The following is a 27,059-nucleotide window of genomic DNA, read 5'->3' on the forward strand; positions in this document are numbered from 1 at the left end:
GAAAAGACAATTGAAATTATATATGGCAATTGATTGTAAACAGTATAAATTGATTTCAGAGTGGAAATACCATAATTTAGATTTACAAGTGTCTCTCAGAGTACTGTGGCTATTTGAAGTTTTTCTGTCACTTTGCAACTTTTCAGACATGATTGGAAAACATTTTTTGAAACTTCTTTTTGAATCCAATTTGGAGTTTGTGTTGATTTTCTCTTTCCTCATCCTTTGAGAGCAGATATTTGAACATAGAGAATAAATAAATAAATAAATAAATAAATAAGTCAAATTGAATCCAAATAATCTATGGAATTTGGATCTGTACCTGATAAAAAAGTTTAGGCAGTCAAGTTGGTGATACTGTTTTAGATGATATAGGAGTTATAATTGCAATGACACATTTTTTTTGTGTGTGTGTGTGTGTGTGTGTGTGTGACTTGTTGATCTGGACCTAAGGTCCAGAATCTCTGAATTTTATTTTAAGGAATGCAACATCATTGAAATATGTGTCAGTTTCTCAAGTTTATTGCTCTGAAGTATAGTGAAATTTGATATATAACTTTAATATATTAAAAAACTTAAGCTTATTTTAATTTAATTTGTACCAAATATATAGTGAAAAGAAATAAGCCTGTGTGACAACCAACTATGATTCAAAGATCAAGGAGTTGACCAGAAAGTTGAGACTTGATAGGGTTTTGTAAATATCTTTCTAAAAGGTAAAGGGAACTAAACTAAGTCTTGCAGTTTTAAGGAACTTTGTACATTGTCTGTGAGGGGAAATGATGCAAAACTGTTTAAGGATACATAGTTGCAAAGCATTGATTTTGTGGTTTTGGGACAGAAGGGGAGAGAATCTTTGTGGTGAGTTTAAGGAAATATAAACAGGAACTTAAGTGCCTTTCCTCTGGGGTATGGTTTTTCCGTACCCTTGCTGTTGATGAAAGATGGGGCTCTGGTAATCATAAAATAGGTGAGAATTGGAAATTACTCTTGAATCATATTCTACCATTTATTCAGCAGTATTTATTGAATACCAACTGTAAGCCAAATAGTGCACTGGATTCTTGAGAAAGACTGAACAACACAGAACAGAAGAGTCCATTTCTTCATGCAATTTGTAGCCTACTGGGTTTAATGAGTACATTCTTTGGGTTGCTTATTATGTTCTAGGTGTTGTGCTGGGTATTTTGTATTTGTCATCAGCATATAAAGTGAATAATAAAACTTGTAGTAAGAGGATGGCAAAATTTGCTAAGAAATCAAACTCCTCAAGTGCTTTGTGGAATAAGATTCTTCCAATAAATATAATAAAAATAACTGAATGGTTATTTATTATTTTTAGTGAATTTTATAAGCTATTTTACTTAACCATGTAAAGTTACACAACAAAATTTACCACACTTTAGAACAATAAAATTCAGAATAAGTAAAATAAAACTATATCATTATTAGGTATGCAGAGATGACTCCTGATCAGTGAGAAGGGTTTGCCCTTCACTTTCTTAGTGGTGATAATAAATCCAACAGATCTTTCTTCCATTTACTTTTCTTTGTAAGCAAAAGCAAAGTAGTCGGCTGAATATTACTGATGCAAATCAACAAAAAACATTTAAGTATAATTAATGACAAATATTTGTATTATTGCTACAGAAAAACTTTCAAGAAGTTCAGTCAAGTTGGCTGTATAATCATTTTATTCATTGAATCAATTTTTCCACTGGCTCCCATTTAAAATAAAGAGTATCCTGGACTGGCTTTTCAATTCTGCCAGTTTAATTTTTTTTAATAACTTTATTGTATTTATTTATTTTTTTATGTAGTTCTGAGTATCAAACCCAGTGCCTCACACGTGCTAGGCAAGCACTGTACCACTGAGCTTCAACACTAGCCCCCAGTTTAATTTTTTGATATTATGGTGTGCTGTGCTTTTGATTTCCTTTTAGCTCAGCTTTGGAGATGATCTGTGTTGACTTTGCCTTTCACCTGCAACTGGCAAGATGGTGCTGAGCCCTTGGAGCTCAGGATTCAAAGGTAGAATTCATTTGGCACTCTCACTTTAATATTAACTGACATTTTTATGGGCTTTTGCAGTTTATAAAGTGTTTTCTTTCAAAGCATTATCAATCAGTCCTCCCTAGTTCCATGAAGTCCAGTGTGTGTGTGTGTGTTGGTACTGCGGATTGAACCCAGGACCTTGTACATTCTACGTACCACTCTACCAACGAGCTACACTGGCAGCCTCAATGTATTATTGACTCAGTTTTATAAATAAGGAGCCAGATTCATTATTATTTTTTTTTAAAAAAAGAGAGAATTTTTAATATTTATTTTTTAGTTTTCTGTGGACACAACATCTTTGTTTGTATGTGGTGCTGAGGATCGAACCCAGGCCGCACGCATGCCAGGCGAGTGTGCTACCGCTTGAGCCACATCCCCAGTCCCAGATTCTTTCTTTAAAGGAATTGCATACTTGTTAGTGCTTCTTTGGCTTTGGGCCTGGGTTTTCTGCACTTTAGTGGTCTCCTTTCCTGTAGCTGTGGATTTCTGAGGTTGTGTGGTGTCACCTCCTTTTGTGCAGTTTTCCTCCTCTCATGAAGAGGAGGCTTGCTGAGTCATTTGCAATAGAGCTGTGACTGTAGGAAAGCAGTCCCACCAGTGTCATGTCCAGCTAATTTGAGGGTAATTAATTAATGTGAAAGTCATGTCTCTTCCTCAGAATTGATAAACCAAAAATGAACTCATTGTTTAAATTTTTTTTTGGAATGAATTTTTAGATCATGCAAATAGTTAATTCTGAATTTATGAATCTTCTTCGTGTGCACTTATATAAAATTGGGACTGTCTGACTATGTTTGGGTTTTACAAGTATACGATATAAAAAGATATAACCATGCCTCTTTAGACCTTTAAAAATACATCAGACTTTTATTCTTTACTGTGAAATTTGGGATAAAGCTGATTTGTTCTTATCTAAGAGGTTTAATTATGTAGTGCTAAAAAAAAAAAAAAATCTCACTATAAAGTAGATTTCTCTAACTTGGAACCTAGGTTGGTGTTTTGTTTTTTTTTTCTCCCAGTACTGGGGATTGAACCCAGGGCTTTGCACATAGTAGGGAAGTGCTCTACCACTGAATCCCCAGCCCCCAAGGTATTTCTTCTCATGGTTGCCATACTTCTAAGTCATGCACATGATTTTTAAGGACAAAAACAAAAATCTCTTTAAACTTAAAAAAAAATTTTTTTTAAATAAGAGAAGCTTTCAGTATTAGAAGTAGTTGTCTTTCATGATGCTTCTACAAATCAAATATGTATATGTTAAGTTAAGGATTAACCAGTTTTCCAGTGTTCAATCCTTGTAAGAATTTATTCTAGAGAATATGAAGGTGTTCTATAAATACTTCACAAATAGGTCCTGGATTCTGGGCAGGCTTGGCTCCCAGGCTCCTTGGTGGAGAGACAAGATAGAGGTGAGTGACAAGACTAGGATGACCCCTAATTTCTGGTGTTAGGAAAATGGACACATTTTAGTGCTCGTTTCAGAACTTTGCAGTATTACAGGTACAGGATTGTCGGGGGCGGGGGTGGGGGGAGGAAGGAAGATGGGTTCATATTGTCTCCCTGAGGAAGTAACTCGGCAGTATAGTTACCCTGAGTACCTAGCATGTACAGGTTGCTCTTTAGGTGTTGGACATGGAATATGAACAAAACACACCCAGATTTCTACCTTTAAGAAACAAAAGATGATAGTGGAAGTAGACAGTAAACAAATAAAATTTATAATATGTCAAATGATGAGAGCTGCTGAGAAGATAAAGCATTGAAAGGAGATAGTGCTGGGGTGACAGTAATGTACTTTTTTTTTTTTTTTTTGGTGGGAGGAGGGTACCAGGAATTGAACTTGGGGGCATTCCACCACTGAGCCACATCCCCAGCCCTATGTTGTATTTTATTTAGAGACAGGGTCTCACTGAGCTGCTCAGCACCTCACTGCTGCTGAGCCTTGTTTTGAACTCGTGATCCTCCTGAGAAGCCTCTGGGATTACAGGCATGAGCAACCCTCCTGGTTTGTACTTTTAAGTAGGTTGGATGGGGTATGCCTCTTTGATGGGGTGATAGTTGAGTGAAGACCCTATGGAGCTATTGTAGAAAACTTCAATCACTGGAGTGAGTTGGGGAGGTAAGAACTTTCCATGCTGAGGCTTTAACAAATGCAAAGGCCGATCAGTGTGGCTAGGGCTGAATGGGCAGTGGTGGAGGGGGAGGGGCGGGCAAGGATCTTATTTTTGCCTTAGTAGAGGGAAAACCATGGAGAGTTATGGCCAGAGGAGAGAGATGATGTAATTTGTGTTTTAGTAGAGCACTCCATTCTGAGGCTCCTATATTTTCATCTCTATTTCTTACCCATTACAGGTGGTATTTGTGGTTTAGGATAGAATGAGGGCGAGGGGAGATTAATTGGTGCAAAGCCCTGATCTATGCCCACAATTCTTCAGCACTCTAAGAGTGCCTGAGACCATATTTTTGCCAGGCCCTAGAAATTCAGAGTACTCTATTCCAGCTCTCTAAATAACATGGGGTTACTTTACTTTTCCAGATATCTGTTGCCAAAAGGAAAGGAGCAAAGAGATTAGCTCTAGAGTTCAGCTGAAAAAGGAAGATTAGCCTGCTGGCAGGTTGAGTGTTTTCTAACTCCTTGGGAACCTAGGTTTTTTTCTTATTACTTGGTCAAATTTTAAAAGTAGTTTTTACCTTCCTTAAACATTTAAGCACTTCAGATCTCATTTATTTTGTCTTATTTGGCTCTGTGTCTGCTGTCCCTTTCTCTACCTTTCCCTCACTACAATAATTTTAGTAGAGATTGGATTATCTTGAATACGAGGCCCAAAGGACTTTTCTGTTAACTTGAAAAGATGAATTAGATTGAAAGACTCTATAAATATGTGACCTTATAAAAGCCCATACTATTTATTGTCTTCCTTGCCTTTCTTTCATCAGGCCTACCCCTCCCCCCCTTACTACTCTATCATCTGGTTGCAGAAACTAAGTTTTCCTGCAAACACAGATTCCTATGGCAACCTAACAAAAAGGTAATAGAACAAATGTTTATTTTGTCTGGATCTGCTGTTTGACTGACTGTAGACCCTGAACACGTTGACTCCTTTTTCTTTAAATGATGCTGTCACACATTTCCTTGCTTTCTTCAAAAACCTCCTCCTCCTAGGCCTTGGTGGTATTATCGTTGTGCCTTTGACATGAATGAAGGTGTGCATTTGTGTCTTATTGTTAGTCTACTCCAAAATATGCATTGATTGTGTTGCCAAGATTGTGAACCAGAGTTTAAACATCACATAATACATATCCATACAAAAAAGATGTGTCCCTCCTCCTCCTTTTTTCCCATAAATTCATTTATTTAGTATTGCCAATGTTAGGCTTATACTAGGTATTATGTTTGTAAAGATTAAAAAACCAGGAAGGGTCCCAGATTGCTTTGGAAGTTCTTGTAGCTTTCCTTTCCTGCACTCTTTCAGCTTAAGTTGTCTCAAATCAACTTTGCTTTTTAAATTCTTCTATGACTTTCTCAAATGTAGTGACTTACTGGTCACTTTTTTGTATTTAGGACACCTTATGCAAGGATATGTGTTGTCTGTCTGGGTCAGAGATACCTTTCCATCTGGTGATTCAGATCTAGAAAGTGATGACATCAGCATGTACTCTGGAGAGGTCAGAACTACTACTTCTTTCTTTTTTTTTTTTCTGTACAGGGTTTAGAGAGGCTTAGAAGAAGAAAGGGACTGTGAGGATAAAGGTCCTCTGGATCCTTAACCCATCTCTATTCTTCCTCTTGGGGAAATATCCCTGCTATGACAAGTCTTCTTGCTTACAAATCCTGTACCCATAATCATGCCCTCATTCTTAGCTTGGGTGACGTGTCTAGCTTATTATGTAAGTGTGTATTGAACTCATCTTTCTTGTATTTCCTCATCCCTATAATAGATCTAACTTGATTCCCAGAAATGATTGCTTTATTCTTTATAGCCTCAACAGCTGCTTCTCTTTTCCCCCTGTTAAATCCTTCACTTAGGGTTTAGCTAGCTTGAAACTTCTTGACCTTAGGCTTGTGAATAAATAGTTTTTATTTATGTTTTCTTCTCCAGGCTACCCGAGGAAGTGAAAATCTTAGTTATTGTCCTCATTCAGGACTCCTCAGTGTTCATTGTATCGAATTGGAGCAGAATATTGATGTTAGCTGATATTGATCTCAGTTATCTTGCAGTATTTTATATTGATATACTTCTTCTTTCATCCCCTTATTTGATATTACAGTTTGGCTTGCCTCATTTTGATTCTTAATTCAGTGTTTTAAGGATGTTATGCTTTGAATTATCTGTTTTGAAATTAGCAGTCTCAGTATTATATGATAGTGATACTAGAGAAAAAGAGGAAAATTAGCAGATTAAGAGAACAAACAGTAAGTACTCAGAGCATCAATTAAGTTGTGTTTTCATTCCAAAATATAGTGAAACAGGATTGCTCCATGTTGTGTTCATTTTGGGTGGGGTGATACTTTCTTGTGGGGTCTGTCTGGTGTATTCTATGTTAGCAGCATTCTTGCTCCTACTTACAAAATACCAATAGCAATTGCCAGTTATGACACCCAAAAAATGTCTTGTGGGCAGTGCCACGTATAGGGAGAGGGAGGCACAGGGATGAAAATCACTCTTAGTTCAAAACTACTTATATAACCATGTATATCTAGATTAATGGCCTTGAGTAAAAACTAGATAGTATAACTTGAATCTTCTGCCTGTAAAAAGATAGAAATGCTCTACTTGCTGCTTTATAAATCAGGACCTCTCTAAACATGATTTTCATTATTTCCAGGAGAATAATGGCATTCCTAAGGGGCAAGAGCCTAGAAACAACACAGTGAGCTTAATAGATGGGAGAACTTGCATATTGTGTTTGACAGGGGCCTGGCATATCACCTTGCAGCTGAGAAACAACCAGGGATAGTTGGGGGAAAGCTGACTTTTTTGTGAAAAATTTTTTTTTCATGACCTACTTTAGGGTTTTTAAATGTGTCTGGAAAAGAAAACTGTTGGTAGGTGATGTTTAGCCCCACTGTCTCTTCTGGCATTTTTCTGTATCTTTTCTCAGTTATCTTGCAATATCTAGCTTTTGAAAACTCCTGGAAATATAATGCTATTAGAAAACCACAAAGGAGCTGCAGTTAAACTAAAGAACAAGAAGTAGTATTACACATTTATTAAATAAATCTAGATCTTTGAAAGTTCTTGCTAAGCTTTGCTTAGTTTTTAAAAATTAGACAATGACAGAATTGGGGTTGTGGCTCAGCGGTAGAGCGCTCGCCTAGCACATGTGAGGCCCTGGGTTCGTTCCTCAGCACCATATATAAATAAATAAAATAAAGGTATTGTGTCCAACTACAACTAAAAAATAAATATTTAAAAAAATTAAACAACAACAGTGAATTTTTTTAGTACTCTTGTGGATCACAGGTAGCAGTAACTGAGGAGGATCAGCTCTGTTCTTGTGTCATTTGGTACATTATATTCTGATACCTTATAAGACATATTGTGATGTTCCTGAATGATCTATGGCAATGCTTTAGTGACTTTGAGCTTATAAGATAGTTACTGATTTTAGTGTCATACTATGTAATTTTCAATTTAAAAAATTGTATTTTAAATATTTTTTAATAACTCCTTATTCTGATTTTTCCTTATTTCTCTAATAATTTTATTTCATCTTTTGGTCAGTGTGTTTGTGTGTGCATGTGTTTTGTTGGGGACCAAATCCCAGGCCTCGTTGCTAGACAAGCACTTACCACTAAGCTATGTCTCCAGCCCTAAGGGTCTTTTTTTTTTAATTATCTGATTCTGTTTCAACAATTCATTTGTGTAGTATACTTCCAAATTGGTATATCTTGATCTTGAGTATGCCTAACCATGTGGATTCCAAATACATTGATATGTAATGTTTCATGTTTTCCCTTTTCTACATACGTTAGTGTGCTCATGAAAGATATAGTATTAGAAAATAGAGCACTAGCTTCCCTTGAAATGGATTCATCTGTATAATATTCATGTATGTACCTGTATGGTTCAATTTTAGATAAATGAAAAGCTGACATTTGAAGGAATCTTATTGTTAGCATTCATGAATGATAATGGTCATGAAAATTTCAATCAGGGAATCAGCCAATTGCTTGAAGATTTCTATTACTATGTATTAAGACAACATAATTTTGAAAGTTTGAAGCATGTTTATATACATTTATGTTTATATTTTAGATTTATTGTAGTGAAGGAAATTTGTTTATCATACATTAGTGTTCCATGCCCACCAGTGTATAGAAGAAATAGACATGAAATATTAATGAACTGTATACATGAGAAGATGTGTATACAGAAGTGAGGTATTGTTGATTATAATAGTTAGAAAGGTTTCATGGAGGAGGAAAGATTTGAAGATATTTTTGAAGGATGGGTGATGTTTGGGAAGAGAACATTTTTAGACAACAGGAAAAAGCATAAACTAAGTGAAAATACATGAAAAGGACTGTCCTATCAGTATGAACATCTCAGATAGGGTGAACTCAGTTGTGGTTCTCATTCTGATTGTACTTCAGAATCATTTGTGGAACTTTTATCCATACCTCCAGAAATTAAGATTTCAGTTCTTTGATTTATGAATTGGCAAGAAAAAAGTGGGATTTTTTTTAAAGGTTTTTTTTTTGGTAGTTGTAGATGGACAGAATGCTTTTATTTTATTTTATTTTATTTGTGTGTCAGGGATTGAACTCAGGGGCATTCGACCACTGAGCCACACCCCAAGCCCTATTTTTTGTATTTAGAGACAAGGCCTCACTGAGTTACTTAGTACCTCACTTTTGCTGAGGCTGGCTTTGAATTCAAGATCCTCCTGCATCAGCCTTCCGAGCTGCTGAGATTACAGGTATGCATCACTGTGCCTGTTATTTATTTTTATGTAGTGCTAAGGATTGAATCCAGTAGTGCCTCATACATGCTAGGCAAGTGCTCTGCCATTGAACTACAGCCCCAGCCCCAAGTAAAAAAATGTTTTAAACTGGGCATGGTGGCTTATACCTGTAATACCGGGGGCTTGGGAGACTGTAGCAGGAGGATTGTGATTTCAAAGCCAGCCTCAGCAACTTAGTGAGGGGTCCTACGCAATTTAGCAAGACCCTGTCTCTAAATTAAAATATTAAAAAGGTCTGGGGATGTAGCTCAGTGGTTAAGCCCCCCTGGGTTCAACCTCTAGTACCAAAAATAAATAAAATAAAAATAAAGAANAAAAAAAAAAAAGAATATATATATATATATATATTTACACACACACACACACATATATATAGTATACATACACACATATATTTGTGTGTGTGTGTGTGTGTGTGTGTGTATATATATATATATATATATACGGCCGGGGGGATGGCTCAGTGATTAAATGCCCCAGGACTCAATCCCTGGTAACAGACAAACAAACTGCTACTAATAAAATCAGTCTGGCTGAAACATACCATACAAAAAGGATTGGATGAAGCAAATATGCTACTTTGAAAAAGTTTTTAACAATTTGTTTATGTAGACCTCTGTTCATTCTGACTCCCCGGATTTCTCAGTGCCTTCAGGTAAAGAACTCTCCTTTTTGGTATGTATTTATTTCTGTGTGTGTGTTATACCAGTCACTGCACCAGCTTCTGAGGATAAAAAGATAAAACATAGTTTCTGGTCTCCCTCATAGCTTAAATTGGGAAACAAATATATAAAGGAATAATTGTTTTGAGTTCAATGTCTATAAGTATTGACTACAATACGTTACTGATTGTGGTACTTAGGTCCTATCTAAGAATTGTTGAATAAATGTGCATTTTAACTTGAAGGAACTACAACATTTATCCATAGATTGACAACAAATGACCAAGGATTGGGACTCTCAATTGTTTTAATAATCTGCCTGTTTTACCATTATTTTGAAGATAGACTCAACATCTAATTTGAGGGTAAGAGATCTCAAAATGTATTTTGAGAATTCACTATGTGAAAACCCCAGGCCAAAAGTTGCAGATACAGCATTGACCATGAGATTATTTTATAATAGTATGTTCATTCTGACTTGGAGTATTTCAGACTTCCTGACTTTTATGGTTTATGAAACACTTTCACATAGTTATCTTACTTGAGCTTCAAAACAGCATTGTGAGATAGGCAGGAAACAGGTTTGTAGAAGCTTTGGCTGAGACCACCTGCTAGGAAGTGCCAAAAGCAAAACTAGAACTCAAATCTTTAGACTACTGGTTTACTCTTCTGTATATCATACTTTGTATATTTATGTTTAATAGAATTTGGTAAGATCAGATCATCAAAATACTGCAGAGACCATTCACTAGGATGTAAAAGTAGCCTTGTTAGGTAGGATGTCAGTGCCTTTTCTAGTGCAACAAAAGGATTCTGATCTAGTATTCATATAAATGAGATATCTTAGGGGGCTGGGGATAGCTCAGTTGGTAGAGTGCTTGCCTAGCATGCAGAAGGCCCTAGGTTCAACCCCCAGCACCACACACACACACACACACCAAAAAAAAAAAAAAAAAGAGAGAGAGAGAGAGAGATACCTTGGAAATATCTAAGTATAGGTGCTCTTTGAGATACATTAGGCCTATGTTCTGATAAACCCATCATGTGCTGAAAATATTGTTAAATTAAAAATGCATATGATACACATAACCTTTACCCAGAATCATCGCTTAGAAACATAGTACACTGTGGAGTGTGGGTTGTTTACCCTCATGAGCTGCTTGGCAAACTGAGAGCTGTGGCTAGTTGTTGCTGCTCACAGCTTAACACTTGCCAGGAAAAGATAAAAATTTAAAATTCAAAGTATAGTTTCTACTGAATGCTCATAGTTTTTGTGTCATTGTAAAGCCAAGCCATTGTAAGCTGGGGACCATCTGTATTTTGATAAGAGTTAAGTTGCTAAGTGTAATTGAGTTAAAATATGACCACAGAGCTAGGAATGTAGCTCAGTGATTGAACACTTGCCTAGCATGCAGGAAGCCTTGGGTTCAATCCCCAGAACCATACACACACATAGTAAATAAATAAATAAAATATGACCACAAATTGTCTCTTCCTTTGAGAGGTGGAGCTTAATTCCCCTCCCCTCCCCTTCAGTGAGGATTATACTTAGTGACTTATTTTTTTAATATATAGAATGTGGCAAAAATGATAGAGTATGTCTTTGGAGGGTGGGTTGTAAAAGATTTTGTCTCCTGTCTTGCGATTTCTCTGAGATTACTTGCTGTAGAGCAGAGTTTCTCAATTGTGACTCTGATGGGCATTTGGGTCAGATAAGTCTTTGTTGGGGCGGCTGTCCTATCTGCTGTTGGATGTTTAACAGCCTTCCTGGATACTACCTGCTAGATGCCAGTAGCACTTCCTCTAAACCCCCCTTGTGACAGTCAAAAATGTCTTAGACCTTGGCAGATATCCCTTGGGGGACAAAAATGGCCCTCTGTTGAGGAACCACTGCTTTAGGGGAAGTCAGCTGCCATGTTGGAAAAACATTGAAGCATCCTTTTGTGGCAGGAGTAAGTCTCGCCAGTAGCCATGAGAGTGAGCCATTCTGAAGGTAGATCCTCCAGAGTGTCAGCTCTTCAGATGACTTGCTGTGGCCATGATCTTGACTGCAGCCTCATGAGAGATAAGGTACAGAACCACCCACCTAAACTGCTCCTGAATTCCTGACCCACTAAAAGTGTGAGATAATTAAATCTTGCTTAAGCCACCAGGTTTTGGGGTAATTTGTTATCTAGCAATAGATAACTAATATACTAAGTGTTATTATAAAATGTACATATAATATAAAATGGAGAGTTACAGACTGAGAAATTGCAAACTGTTAAGACACACCAGTGCCTGCTACTTATATATAGTCATGTGCATAGCATGTATTTGTAGAGTGGATAGGAAGCCCATAAACATTATTACTATAAAAGCCTTTAAATTGTAGCAGCAAGGCAGTACTAAATAATTACAGTGTAACATATGATTAGTCTATTTACCATTTCAAATTTCTTGAAAGGAGTTAAAATTATTTGATAACTTCAAAAATATTTGCTATTAAAAATTTATTTTTTAAAATTTTGTATTCTAATTTGTTATATGATAGCAGAATGCATTACAGTTCGTATTACACATATAGGGCACAATTTTTCATATCTCTGGTTGTATACAAAGTATATTCACACCATTCTTGTCTTCATACATGTACTTAGGGTAATGATGTCCATCTCATTCCATCGTCTTTTCTACCTCCATCCCCCCTCCTTTCCCCTCCCACCTCTTTGCCCTCTCTAGAGTTCATCTAATCCTCCCATGTTCTCCCTTCCTACCCCATTATGAATCAGCCTCCTTTTATTAGAGAAAACATTTGGCATTTGGTTTTTTGGGATTGGCTAACTTTAGTTAGCATTATATTCTCAACTCCATCCATTTACCTACAAATGCCATGATTCATTCTCTTTTATTGCTGAGTAATATTCCATTGTGTATATATACCACATTTTCATCTACTGAAGGGCATCTAGGTTGGTTCCACAGTTTAGCTATTGTGAATTGTGCTGCTATAAACATTGATGTGGCTGTGTCCCTGTCGTATGTTGTTTTTAAGTCCTTTGGGTATAGACTGAGGGAGAGGGATAGCTGGGTCAAAGGGTGGTTTCATTCCCAGTTTTCCAGGGAATCTCCATACTTCTTTCCATATTGGCTGCACCAATTTGCAGTCCCACCAGCAATGGAGGAGTGTACCTTTTTCCCCACATCCTCACCAACACTTATTGTTGTTTGTATCCTTAATAGCTGCCATTTCTGACTACAGTGAGATGAAATCTTAGAGTAGTTTTGACTTGCATTTCTCTAATTGCTAGAGATGATGAACATTTTTTCATATATTTGTTGATTGATTGTATATCCTCTTCTGAGAAGTGTCTGTTCAGTTCCTTGGCCCATTTATTAATTAGGTTATTTTTTATTTTATTTTTTTGGTGTTTAGCTTTTTGAGTTCTTTATATACCCTAGAGATGAGCACTCTATGATGTGTGAGTGGTAAAAATTTGATCCCAAGATGTAGACTCTTTATTTACCTCACTGATTGTTTCTTTTGCTGAGAAAAAGCTTTTTAGTTTAAATCCATCTCATTTATTAATTCTTGATTTTAATTCTTGTACTGTAGGAGTCTTATTAAGGAAGTCAGGGTCTAATCTGACATGGTGAAGATTTGGTCCTACTTTTTCTTCTATTAGACTCATGGTCTCTGGTTTAATTCCTAGGTTCTTGATTCACTTTGAGTTGGGTTTTGTGCATGGGAATACATTTCATTTTTGTTGCATATGGATTTCCAGTTTTCCCAGCACTATTTGTCGAAGGGTTATCTTCAATGTATGTTTTTGGCACCTTGTCTAATATAACAATTATGGGGGTTAGTCTCTGTCCTCTATTCTGTACCATTGGTCTACCAGTCTATTTTGGTGCCAATACCATGCTGTTTAGTGTATAGTTTAAGATCTGGTATAGTGATGCCACCTGCTTTGCTCTTCCCGCTAATGATTGCTTTAGCTATTCTGGGTCTCTTATTTTTCCAGATGGATTTCATGATTGCTTTCTCTATTTCTATGAGGAATGTCATTGGGATTTTGATTGGAATTACATTAAATCCGTGTAGTGCTTTTGGTAGTATGGGCATTTTGACAATATTAATTCTGCCTATCCAAGAACAAGGGAGATCTTTCCATCTTCTAAGGTCTTCTTTAATTTCTTTCTTTAGTGTTCTGTAGTTTTCGTTGTAGAGGTTTTTCATCTCTTTTGTTAGGTTCATTCCCAAGGGTTTTTTTGTTTGTTTGTTTGTTTTATTTTTTAGGCTATCGTAAATGGGGTAGTTTTCCTCCTTTCCCTTTCGGAGGATTTATCGCTGATATACAGAAATGCCTTTGATTTATGGGTGTTATTGAAAATTTCAAACACACAAAATTAGAGATTTATTCATAGTGATAAAATCCTATTGAGGCTTTAGAAAATAATCTCAAAAGAAAAACAATCATATGTAATATTTTTGCAATCATTATGGGATAACTATTGCTATTGATGAAGAAATATGTCACTTCACATGGCAATCAAAGAAATATTTACTAAATTGATACCACTGTAGCTTTTAAAGCTCCAGTGAAGAAGAATTTTTAAAAATCATTGTATTTTCAAATGGAACATGTACCAATACAGATTAATTACATTTTTTGTCAGGTTTTAAGAGTTTTTGATTGCATATTTAAGTGAATTTCTACATTACTTGGATGTTAGTTTTTATCAGCCCTTGTAAAAATTAAAGTAGTTGTTAAAATATTTTTGTTTCACTATCTTAGAAGCTTTTGCAGCAGAAATTGTAATGAATAGGGAATGGCAAATTTCTAATGTGTATTGCCATTCCCTGAATCCCAGGTCCTCAGTTAATGTCCCTAATAAATTTTATCACAAATATCATTTTCTATCTGAATGAAATTTTCATGAAAATACTTAATTTTCATGCAAGTGTTTTGAACTATATGTTCTATAAATAGAAATCAATTGCTGTTTTTTCCATTCTGGACTAAGTATCTATTGATGAGGTTTATTGTATGTCCCTTACAGAGGTTTTAAGCCTCTTTGAGAGGAAAGTTTAGAAAGTGAAAAGCTAGTTACTTATAACAATTGTATTAATAACATTTTCTTGTCAATGTGAAAGTTCTATTTTAAGAAACTAAATTCCATTTAAGAATGGAACTATATATAAAACTATATATAAAATGAAAATAGTCAAAATTTTAAAACATTAGTGATGTTTAGATGTTAAAACAAGATACTGAGAGTTAGTGAAGATATGTTAGAATCTCTTACTACTCTGAACAATATGTTTTTTGAAGGTTTCAAAATCAAAACTTTAGTTCCTGTTTGTGCATAAATTTGCCTCAATTCATAGTATTATTTCTGGAATGGAAGGGACAGAGCATCCATTGCAGAACTACAGTGATATTTGCACATTAATCTAAATTTAAAAGGTAGAAAAATTAGGTTCTGTGAGATTTGTGAACAAAAATATTTCCAGTATGGTAATTTTTGAAATTTGTAACCAGTATAATAGGTAAAGAGAAAGTTTCAACTAGTCTGAACTACTTAATTACTTCTGAGTAACTAAGGCAAGTTTTGAAGGCTATTGTCAGTTAACCTGAATTTGACTGGAAAAAAGCCTGGGTTCATATGATCTGAAGAAAAGATGTCATGTCTTTGCACATTATTTCTTCCCACTTAGATATTTTAATGAAGTTAATGAGACTTTGCTAATTCAGTGTAACTAGATTTTAATATATTTAAATATTTCTAGTAATTTCCAAAAGTAACATTGTATTTATTAACTATATTGCACATTTGTTTTTGCTTATTAACATGATTAGGGAATTAGAGAATCATCTATGCCCATTTAAAGAAAGTGTAGGCTGGGGATGTGGCTCAGTGGTAGAATGGTTGCTTGGCATATATGAGGCATATATATGATCTATAGTACCCCCACTCACACACACACACACACACAAAAAAAAAGAGGAGGGGGAGGGGGAGGGGGAGGAGGGAAGAAGAAATGGTGAAATCAATTATGATTCCCACAAATTATCAAGACTTGCTAGATGATTCTTCATTCTATTGGAAAATCCAGTTTGTATTTTGAGGAAAATCTTGGTGTAGTCATTTGTATCCTTATACTGTTTGTGGACACAGGTACTAAGGCAGCACTCACCTTTCTTATTCTTATTTTTGAACTGGAGATTTAACCTAGGGGTGCTTTACCATTGAGCTATATCCCCAGTTCTTTATTTTTATTTTATTTATTTTTGGTACTAGAGGTTGAACCCAGGGGGGCTTAACCACTGAGCTACATCCCCAGACCTTTTTAATATTTTATTTAGAGACAGGGTCTTGCTAAGTTGCTTTGGGCCTTGCTAAACTGCTGAGGCTGGCTTTGAACTTGCCATTCTCCTGCGTTAGCCTCCTGAGCTGCTGGAATTACAGAAGTGCCCCCGTTGTACTCCACCCCAGTCCTTTGTTTTTTAATTTATTATTTAGAGACAGGGTCTTGTTAAGTTGCTTAGGGCCTTGCTAGTTTGCTGAGGCTATCCTTGTGCTTGCCACCTTCCTGTCTTCATCCTTCCAGTCTCTGGGATTACTGACATCTGCCCCCACATCTGGCCTAGCACTTTACCTTTCTTAAGAAGTTATTTCCACTCAGCCAACTCTTGAAGCATATTGATCTGTCTTTACCCTATAACAGAAAATCTGCAAGCCAAGTGCCTCATGAAACATAAATATACAAATTCCCCATTTCTTTACCTGTAAAAGTGCTCTTAATAGATCTTTGGAGGATTGTCTGAAGAATATAAAGCTTATTATTTTTCTAAACACACTTAAGATTTATTTTGGATTAGGTCTGTCTGAGCTATGTTGTTCTCCCCTCCCCGTTTTTGCTAATAATGGACTCTATTTTGGCTTTATGACAGCAGTCTGTACTGATGGATGGCTTAAGAAGAGAACCATCTGAAACCCACTATTAAATTTTTGTAAAGATGTTGATTGATGTTGATTAGGACATTTTTACCACATTATACAGTGTCTCCTTCATAAATACACACAGGAGGAACTTTTCTCTGGTTTTATTACAGGAATAATTATGCCTCTCTTCAGTTCTTCTGAGTACCTGGTTTGTTTTTATTATATGGCTCCTGTGACTCAAGTCCTAACTGGTTGTGTTCTCTTTAATCTTGGTTGTAGTGGGCTCAGAGCCAAATATGAGGCCCACCTCTAACGGGCATTTATTTAGAAAGGGCCTCCTGGTATATGCTAACCTCACTGGTACAGACATTATTATCTTATTTATCTCTCTAAGTCACTTCCTGCATCATTAGACTGCTTTAAACCTATTGTATAATATAGTAGAGTATACATAAGTAAATTTAGAAGTTAAAATGAAATTGTATTAGAATATATTAAGAATTCAGTGAGGTTTTTTTTTTTTTTTTCTCTCTCTCTCTCCCAGTGGCAGGTCTGGGGAGGCAAGTATAATTGAATAGCAAAACAAACATTCAATTTTATTTAATGAATATTATTGTATGCTAGGCACTGAATTATAGTCAGCAATTAGCTGAGTGACATTGACATCTTGATATTATAATAATCCTCTTTAATGAATTTTATATTTCTTGTAGGTTTTTAAAACCATTTGAGTGATTTTATAAAATATGAGATAATTTTATAACTTTGGAATACTTTGTATAAATTTACAAAGGAGGGAGAACTTGTTAAACAATGTATCCTGAATTTTAGTTTGGAGAACCTGATTATAATAAAGATGATTCCATTTTATGATACTGTTGATACTGTTCATGAAAATAGGTTTTACTTGTAGCACTAGTTTTCAAAATGTGATTAAGAAGAGACTTCCTAACTGGTAATACCAGTAAGTGAATCATTAAGGTAAAACCAATAGCCTCATCCCCTAGCATTAGGTTGGTGTCCTGGAAAAGAGTGTATGTTGAAATTAGATACAGATATCAAAACCATCTGCACACTAGTTATATGGCCTTAATTGATTTATTAATTTTTCTGACCATGGTTTCATTTTGGAAAATAAATATAATCACATTATCAAGTTACGAGGATTAAACAATCCCCAAAGAATATATGGCATAATCAGATATTCAGTAAGTTTGAGTTTTTTCCTCTTGGAGCATTCAATTGGTTTATGAGTTTTAAAATATGAACTTATGCTTTTGTTAGTTACAATTTGAAGTTTAGAACAAAATATGTAATTTTCCTTCTACAGATATTATTAGTGGTAGAAAAAGCAAGCTAGGAAGAACATTGAAATGCTTAATGAGTTGGGGGCAGGGGTGGATCATGTATTCCTTGCTTTAGCAGCTTTTTCTATAGGTATTACTAGCTAATAAGTAGAGAACAGTTTCTCTGAACAATTCCTGCTATCTCTTGCAAGTATCATGTTTTTAAAAGTGGGGAGTGTGTGTCCTCTGAAGTAAAAATTAGTATGTTTTAGGGTGATACAATTATGGGAGAAGCAGTGTACATATGAAGATATCCACTGTAGTAGTATTTACATTGTGTGTGTATGTGTGTGTGTGTGTGTGTGTGTGTGTGTGTTTGAAGGGAATGGCTGTAATGCCTATGAACTCCTGAGCCCCATCCCCAGCCCTTTATTTTTTGAGCCAGGGTCTTCCTAAGTTGCTTAGGGCCTCTCCAAGTTACTGAGGTTGTCTTTGAACCTATGATCCGCCTGCCTCAGCTTCCTGAGCAGCTGGAATTACAGGTCCCTGCACCCAGCATAAATGACAGATTTGAAAATTGAATAGCAAAATGAAAAATGCTTATAGGATACAACTTTATATACTGTGATTTTAACCCTGAATGTGTCATTTGAAGGAAACATAATTGTTAATAGTAGTTTCATTAAACTTAGAGTGCTTTTTAAAGTGACAAAACAACACAGATGATTTAAGTTTCTAACTTTACTACTAACCTTATTAAAAGATGTAAATTCAGTCTGGTGCAATGACACATGCCAGTAATTTGAGCCACTCGGGAGGCTGAGGCAGGAGGATTGGAAGTTCAAAGTCAGCCTTAGCAAGTTAGTGAGACCCTGGCTTAAAATAAAATATTAAAAAATGGCTGGGGATGTGGCTCAGTGGTAAGCGACCCTGGGTTCAATTCCTGGTACCAAAAAAAAAAAGAAAAGATGTAAGTTTACATTTAAAAAATAAATAGAAATATGTAAAATGCAAATATATGAAAATGAGTATAAATTTCTTTTTCCCACAGGATTACTCTTCTGAAACTTGTTCTTTTTCTCATCATAATATAGCATGTACATGTAAGCATATGGAGATTCTTGATTGCTGCAGTGTGGGATATGAGAATGTACTGTTTGGGGCTGGGGATGTGGCTCAAGCAGTAGCGCGCTCGCCTGGCATGTGGGCAGCCCGGGTTCTATCCTCAGCACCACATACAAACAAAGATGTTGTGTCCTCTGAAAACTAAAAAATAAATATTAAAATTCTCTCTCTCTCTTAAAAAAAAAAAAAAGAGAATGTACTGTTTGATTTGTGTTAATTATTCCTCATTGGATGTTCAGATAGTTTCTGGTTTTGTTATTGTGAACAGGCTGCAGTGGACATTTATTTATTTTGAACTCAACTTTTTTGAATCCAACTTACATGTTTTTGCATATAAACTTTAAAGTCCAATTTTTATATTTTTGAGTCCAACTTTATGGAAAGTGGCCAACTCTTTATAATGATACTATTTTCTTGGGCACTTTGCTTCATGTGTATTTTATCATTTCAGATGGTAATGTTTCTTTTTTATCCATAAAAAATCACTTGAGAAGGCAGTTCAGTAAGTATTTATAAAGTGATATTTTTGTATTTGTGAAATGCCACATTGACACAAGGAACAGCAGAACATGAGTCACTGAAAACTTACCCAAGATAAAGAAATGTATATAGAATATATAGAGTGAAAATTCTTTCTTAGAAAGTATTTTTCATTAGTACTACCCTGAGTTCAATATAAGATCATAGGAAAAATCTTTCCCTTGTGAAGTATAATTAATTATAATGGAAAGCATTTTTGAAAAGAAGCAGAGTTCATGTATTAGAATATATTTAGAGTAGACTGAACTGTTAGCAAAGTTGAACCTGCTTGTCCATCATGCTGTAGTGATTAAGAGGTCACACTTGCAGCATACCACCTGGATTTGAATCCTAGCTCTGACGTTTTCTATTTATGCCTTGGACACATTATTTAACCTCTTTGAGCCTCAGGTTTCTCCTTTGAAAAGTGGGAATTATCATCATGTCTTTTCTTAAGGTTGTTGTGATAAGGATGTTCATATATGTTTATGTTTTTAAAAAGCACCTAGTAATAATGAGCCCTCAATAAATGTTAGTTTTTAACATTAATACCAATTTCTTGATGGATATTATTGAATTTATAAAAATCGAGGACTAAATGATGAAACTGAAGTTTTCCTTTTGTATTTTGAAATAGCTACATTATAAAATACTCTATGTACTGTGTTTTTGTTAAGCATCTCTCAAGAATGTACCACACGCCAAGCATTGTGCTAAGTCCTATGTACTGTGATGAGTAGAACAAATACACTTCCTGCCCTCAAGATGCTTAGGATGAGTGGGAAAGACATTAATAATGTCTGATATTTGAGCTTTACCATGGACCAGGCTCTTTGCTAAACCAAGTTATACTAAGTTGTAAACTAAGAAGAAGCAGAGTTCATATATTTTATCACCTTTAATCTTAATCTAACAGATAACCATGCTGATTAAATGTAAACATTATCCTCATTTCATGTATAAGGCTAAAAGAATTTAATTAACTTTTTCAAGATTGCATAGCTATAAGTGTTAGAACAAGAATTACAATGCAGATAATCTGTTTTTATCTGTTTTATTTATATTTTATTGAATTTGAATTTTTAAAAAAAAAATTTGTATTAATTGTTGATGGACCTTCATTTTACTTATTTATTTACATGAGGTGCTAAGAATCAAACCCAGTGCATCACACATGCTAGGCAAGTGCTCTATCAATGAGCCACAACCCCAGCTCAAAATATAGATAATTTTAATCCCTAAACCCAAGTCCTTGCTGAACCACTTTGCTGGATGGTTAATAAATGTATAATAATAATTTGTGACTACTGTTGTCTGTATGGTACTGATTAATCTTGGTCTCTTTTATTGAGTAGATAATAGGAGTTAAATAAAGATTAAAAATATGTACTTTATTCCTGGTAATGCTAGCATGGAGAATGGCTTGGACAGGTAATTCAGGTGAGCTTTTTGTTTCTTCTCCGAATTGAACTTATATTCTCACTGAGGAGCCGACAGCTAGCAACTGCTAGCATTCCTTGTTCCCCAGCCACAGAGAGAAGGTGCTCAGCCTGTAGGAGGCAGGCAAACCCTGAGGTGGGGAGTTGAAGAAGCTGAGTCACATGGGAGCCATGATCATTTCCCTGCTTTGAAGCCAGTTTAGAGAACTGAGTTTAGAGAAGAGTAAACATCTGCGTGGTACTTCTGAGAGGAAGAAGTTATTATCATATGGGTTAGTAGAAGCAAGGGGAGGAGAAGAGAAAGTCCCCCATCCTTTCTGTTGGATAAGGATGAAGTCAGTGAAGCTGTTGAGGCAGATAGTAACTGGCTAGGTCCTCACAGATACATCTCTTGGGGGTGACTAAGGCAATACTTGAAAGATAAGGATGTAGACATGGGGTGGCATGGGGGCAGGGGTGAAGAGAATCTTGGGAACCAGGAACAGCCTGTCTGAATAGTTTCAGGAACTGAAAGGAGCCAGCATGTTCTGAACAGTGGTAGGCCTGGCGAGGGGGTGAAGAAGAAGTAACTCAGAATGATAAGAAATTTTCATTTTATTCTGTATGCCAAGGAAATTCCCTGAGGGGTTTGAAGCAGATGAATGATTTGTATTTTTAAAATATTGTATGGAATGCAGAATATATTAGAAGGGGGCAAAACAGGAAGCAGGGGGTCTACTGTCAGGAGACAGACTAATGAGGATGACATGGCTAACATGATGGTGGCGAAATGAAGAAAAGTTGAATTTGAGATGTATTTTGGAGGGAGATACCCACAAGACTTGCTGATATATTTAGATGGGGCCAGGAGCTGAAGGAAAAGGGAGAAAGCAAGGATAATACTCCAGTTTCTGACCTTAGCAACTGGATGGACAATCCATTTGTTGAGATAACAGGGAAAGGAATAGTTGTGGGTATTTTGAACTTGCTAAGTTGAAGGTGCTTATGTGTCTTTCATAAGAAAATGTATTGCAGACAGTTAATTCTGAGAAGAGATTCCAGTAAGAGATGTAGGTTTGGGAGTTTTTAATACATTAAATGGCATTTAATTTGAATTTTTGCGAATAAATGAGATCGTCTGGGAGAATGCGGGAAAGAGAAGGGAAGAGGTCCCATGCCCAGGCCCTAAAGAACTGCATCCTGTGGATGGAGGTACATACAGTGGATACAAAGAAGGAACTGCCAGGGAAGTCCTTAGACCAGTAGAAATGTTGATATAGAAGGAGAGTGTTTAGTAAAGGGGAAGTGGTAGTCATATTAGTTGCTAACCTGAAAAGTGGTCATTGGACTTGATAACAGAGGTCATTAATGTCCTTGAAAAACAGCAGTTTGGGGGCCAGGGATGTGGCTCAAGTGGTAGCGTGCTCGCCTGGCCTGGGTGCGGCCCAGGTTTGATCCTCAGCACCACATACAAACAAATATGTTGTATCTGCCGAAAACTAAAATGTAAATAAAATATTTAAAAAAAGAAAAACAGCAGTTTGAATGGAATGGATTGAAGGAAGGATGGGAATTGAGGAAATGAGTCAGTCGTGTAGATCTGTGCTTTCCAATACTTTAGGAGCTGTGTAAATCACCTGGAGGTCTTGACAAAAATGTAGATTCTCCTTTAGGGTGTGAGGTTCTGCATTTCTGATGTTCTCTCAGATGATGCCAATGCTACTAGTCCATGGAGCACAGATGTATAGCAGATGTATAGTCTAGTGGTTCTTATACTTTAGTGTGTGTTGAAATTAAATAAAGGGGTATTTCTTATAAATTCACAGTGAAACTGATGATATTGGTTCCCATACTTTAGGAGTTTCTGGTATAGGTGACTTTTTTTTTTTTTGAGAATATTGAGATGTGTGGCCATCAAGGGAAGTTTTTGTTGAGGATAGAGAATAACTAGAGTATATTTATGCTGGTAAGAATGATACAGCCAGACACAGTGGCACATGCCTGTAATCCCAGTGACTCAGGAGGCTAAGGCATGAGGATCCAAAGTTCAAGGCCAACCTCAGTACATTAGTGAGACTTAGCGAGACCCTGTCTCAAAATAAATAAAAAGGGCTGCTAATGTAGCTTAGTGGTAAATTGTCCCTGGATTCAATCTTCGGTACCCCCCAACCCCCCCAAAAAAAGTAATAAAGAAGTGAAGTCCCTTGAAGATAAGGGGGATGGTCCGAAGTATGTATTGGTCTTTGATAAGGAGGGCATGTGTCCTTTGTTCTAGCAAAAGGGCAGATTGAGAGAATTGGTCTAAGTGCTATGTGTTTATAGATTTGGTGATGGACAGATGGAACTCTCCTTTGATGGTTTCTGTTTTCCCATTGAAGGCAAGGGTACCTCTTAAGGGAAGTGGTTGAGTTGGAGGTTTGTGAGAGAAGATGTCAAATGATCAGTCTGAAGTACAAAAATGAACTCACTAGAAAAGAGTGGCACTATTGAGAGCATATTTGAAGTTAAGGTCAGAAGTTTAAAATGCAGCCAATTGTGTGCTGTTTTGTTCCTTTTATCTTCAATCACAGTTAGTTCCTTGGATTTGGACATGGGGAATTAAATGCTTCTAAGATTAGACTTTATCCAGTGAGTATGTGGGGTTGGGGGGAGAGAGGTACAAGTAGCAATTATCATCATTGAGCAAGAAAGGAAATGAGGACAGGAGAGGGCTGAAGGATGGAAACAAGCAATGATGATTAGGTCAACAAATTGCCTAGCCAAGGTACAAGTGAACTAAAGAGAGGAGGATTGTGATGGGAAAAGAGTTTTGTAGGCAGGGCACTTTTTGGTGGGGAGGGAGACCTGGGGAGTGACGGTGAAGATGGTTGGATGAGGTGGAGTTTCCTAGAGTGGTCAGGAAACAGGAGGTTGGATACGCCCTCCACCTGGAGGCTGAAGCTGCCAGGAGTAATGACGAAAGTTGGAAGTGGAGAGAGACTTTCAGATGGGAACTCTTTTTGGTGAATGATGGAAAATTCCAGGTCAGTAGATAACAGCAGCGGAGAGAGGTGGTTTATCAGGGTTGTGAGCAGAGGCCTTTAGAAAACAGTTGGAAAGTAGTGGTCTTGAAGTGGTGCTAATTGGCAAGGAAAACACCCAGCCTGCCTGCTAGCCCTGAAACAAGCTGGCTGGGTGAGCGCTCCCCCTCTGATGGAGGGCTGTGAAAGAGGAGTGTCTGCAAGATGCAGCCTCGTCTCACAAGGAGGCAGGAAAGTTCAGAAAAGAGGTTGAAGGTTTACAGGACTGTATCATGAATTGGGAGTTGAAGATTGGAGGGCATAAGCAAGGTCGTAGAGTAAAGGGAGAGGAACAGCTGGAGTACTTACAGAGAGCGGTGAGAGAAAGTTTGGTGTCAATTTGGTGATCATAGATGACCAGAAAGTTTTAGGTGCCCATTACACTGAGATATGAGGAATGATGGAATTAGCTCAATTTCCAAAAATACTTAAAATACACATCGCGTTTCTTGCTGTAGCTGTCCTGCATGGTCCAGCCTCTGCCGGCTTCTGACCTCATTCCCTGTGCTCTCCCCTGGCTCCCTGAGCGCTGCTCACACAGCCTGCCATGCTCTGTCTGCCTTTGTTTCTTTTTCCATTTGTTTCTTTGCACTTGCTCTTACAAGACATCTTAGCCAAGTGATTAAAAGCATAGAGCTCCAGATTCAGTCTCTCTGCTTTACCACCCTTTAAAACCTCTTTGTGCTCACTGTCCTTGTTTGTGAGTGAGGGAATGACAATACTTATTTTACAGGGGTGTTGGGATTAAAAGAGCTAATTTAAGAAAATAATATAAAGGTCTCAGAATAGTTTCTTTTATGTAGTAAAGATGCAGAATGTTGATTTTTATCATTATTTCTTGTGCTCGAAGCTCATTTTCACACACATGGTTAATGCTGGTTTTAGTTCAGTTCTAAGCGCAAGTGTTCTTCCTCAGACATCCTAGTTAAAGTAGTGTAACTGCACTGGCTTCCTGTCATTCTTTCACTCTTTCTCCCATCAACATTTCATTTTGTTGCAACACCCATCACTATCTGAAATTATTTTATTGTTCTCCCGGTCTTCTCTCTCCCCAGAGCAGGGATTTGTTGGTTTGTTTCTTACTGTATCTCACCCTCTAGAAAGTGCCAAGTACTTTGTAAGTGCACAGGAAATATTAGTACCAGCTCATTTTTCTGAAAACAGTATTTTCTAAAGCCTTTACTCTGATCATCCGCTTATGGTGGCAGATGAAGTGAGGCCCAGGCAGAGGAGACAGAAAAGCGAATACTGTGATTATCAATCTGCTGGCTTATTTGGATCAATTGACTCCCTGTTTTTGTGAAGTTTATTAGAACAGAGCCACACCTGCTTTTTAACTTATTATCTGGCTGTTTTCCAGCTATAAACAACCACACCTGAGCCATGATGACAGGCCTTGGGCTGCACGGTGTCTGGCCCTTTAGTGAAAAAATTTGCCAACCACTGATTTAGATGCATGAAAAAGACTAGAAGGAAACACCAAAAATAATAGAAGCTGTCTTTGGATAGTGAGATTATAGGTATTTTTGTTTTCTCCCCCCTTTTTCTATTTTGTTTAGACCCATTTAATTTGGAAATGAAATAACTTTGTAAATATTCAAAAATGGTATTTAAAGCACTTTTAATGGTGGGACTTTTTTTCCCCCCCTTTTCTCCTCTTTAGTGCTGCTTTTGACACAAAAACTGGGTTACGTGTGGCAGTGAAGAAGCTGTCCAGACCATTTCAGTCCATCATTCATGCCAAAAGGACCTACAGAGAGCTGCGGTTACTTAAACACATGAAACATGAAAATGTAAGTTATTCATTCAACGAAGATATAGTCTGTTCTTGGAGTAGACCGGAAAAATTATGATTTAATTCCTGCCAGTGGAAATACATTGGAGTGCATTGAAGTTTGGTTCCTGCTTCTCGGGATGCTGTGTGTTAGTGGCCACTGGGTTGTCAAGTCAGAGTCTTGAAATAAAAATGGTGCATCTTCCTGGAGTTCTAGTTTTACCCAAATATTTTTAGAGGGAAAGCTTTTTTTTTTTTTTTTTTTAAGTTGTACATTATAAAGTACAACACAAATTTCTTAGGAATGTTTAAACGATATTAAAAAGGAAATTTTTTTACTCTTTGCCTGGTTTGCTTAAGGCTATGTTATCAATGTGGGGGGTTCATGGCTATTTTCTGTTGACATGGATTATTTTAGTAAAAAAATTTGAGGAACTGCTTTGATTCACTGAAAGTTCTATTAAAGATGGCCATTTTATGTGTGCCCTCAGCTCTGTGTATTCATAGATTAAACCAACCACAAATAGAAAATATTCTGGAGAAAAAAAGATTTGAACTCTAATGAACACATGCAGACTTTTTTGTTATTCCCTAAACAATACAGTAAGGCTGGGGGTATAGCTCAGTTGGTAGAGTGCTTGCCTTGCATGCACAAGGCCTTGGGTTCAATCCCCAGCACCAAACCAAACCAAACCAAACAAAAACAAAAAACAGTATAACAACTATATACATAGTATTTACTTTAGGATTATAGGTAATGTAGAGATGATCTTAAAAGTAGATGGGAAGATATGCACAGGTTGCACCATGCCATTTTATAGAAGGAGTGTGGGCATCTGCAGATCTTGGTAACCATGGGAGGACGGTGGTTGTCCTCTACAAGGGATGACTGTACAGTACTTTGATATTATAATTTTTCTTTTTAACCTTCAAGAGACTTTTATTCTAATAAATGTCACATAATTGTTTAAGTTAAATATAACTTTTTCTTTTCTACCAACTCAGTAATTTGAGAACAATGCCCTTTTGCAAAGGAGTGATTATAAGTCCTAATATGGCAAATCAGTAGATGTAATTGAATTATTAACTAAAAGTGAAAAACTGTTGACGAATGTCACTTAATTTTTTGACTTTCAAAATCAAGAAGAATTTCTGTGACTGCTGTATAAAAGGTACTATAAAACTTGTAACATTGTAGAAACAAGGGCCAGAAAGATGTTGAGTCATTGGCCCTATCGGTTGTTACTGCGCACACAAAA

The 27,059-nt window shown here is 36.5% G+C and overlaps 1 protein-coding gene and 1 long non-coding RNA gene across 5 annotated transcripts in view; one reads left to right on the top strand and one right to left on the bottom strand.

Annotated features, from left to right (window-relative positions):
* The window catches only part of Mapk14 (mitogen-activated protein kinase 14), a 70,654-nt gene that overhangs the window by 2,716 nt on the left and 40,879 nt on the right, over positions 1 to 27,059 (top strand). For all 4 annotated transcript variants that reach the window (XM_015487627.2, XM_015487624.2, XM_015487623.2 and 1 more), the window contains exon 2: positions 25,690 to 25,819. In XM_015487627.2, the coding sequence (XP_015343113.1) occupies positions 25,690 to 25,819 (130 nt within the window). The remainder of the gene's footprint in view (positions 1 to 25,689; positions 25,820 to 27,059) is intronic.
* Positions 3,882 to 8,995, bottom strand: LOC125617429. Its single transcript, XR_007348416.1, has 2 exons — positions 8,896 to 8,995; positions 3,882 to 3,972 (listed from the first exon to the last, which is right to left on the bottom strand). It is a non-coding gene; the product is annotated as an uncharacterized LOC125617429 (long non-coding RNA).

This window comes from Marmota marmota, unplaced genomic scaffold (genome assembly GCF_001458135.2).
Source record: "Marmota marmota marmota unplaced genomic scaffold, marMar, whole genome shotgun sequence".
NCBI classification, from domain to species: domain Eukaryota; kingdom Metazoa; phylum Chordata; class Mammalia; order Rodentia; family Sciuridae; genus Marmota; species Marmota marmota.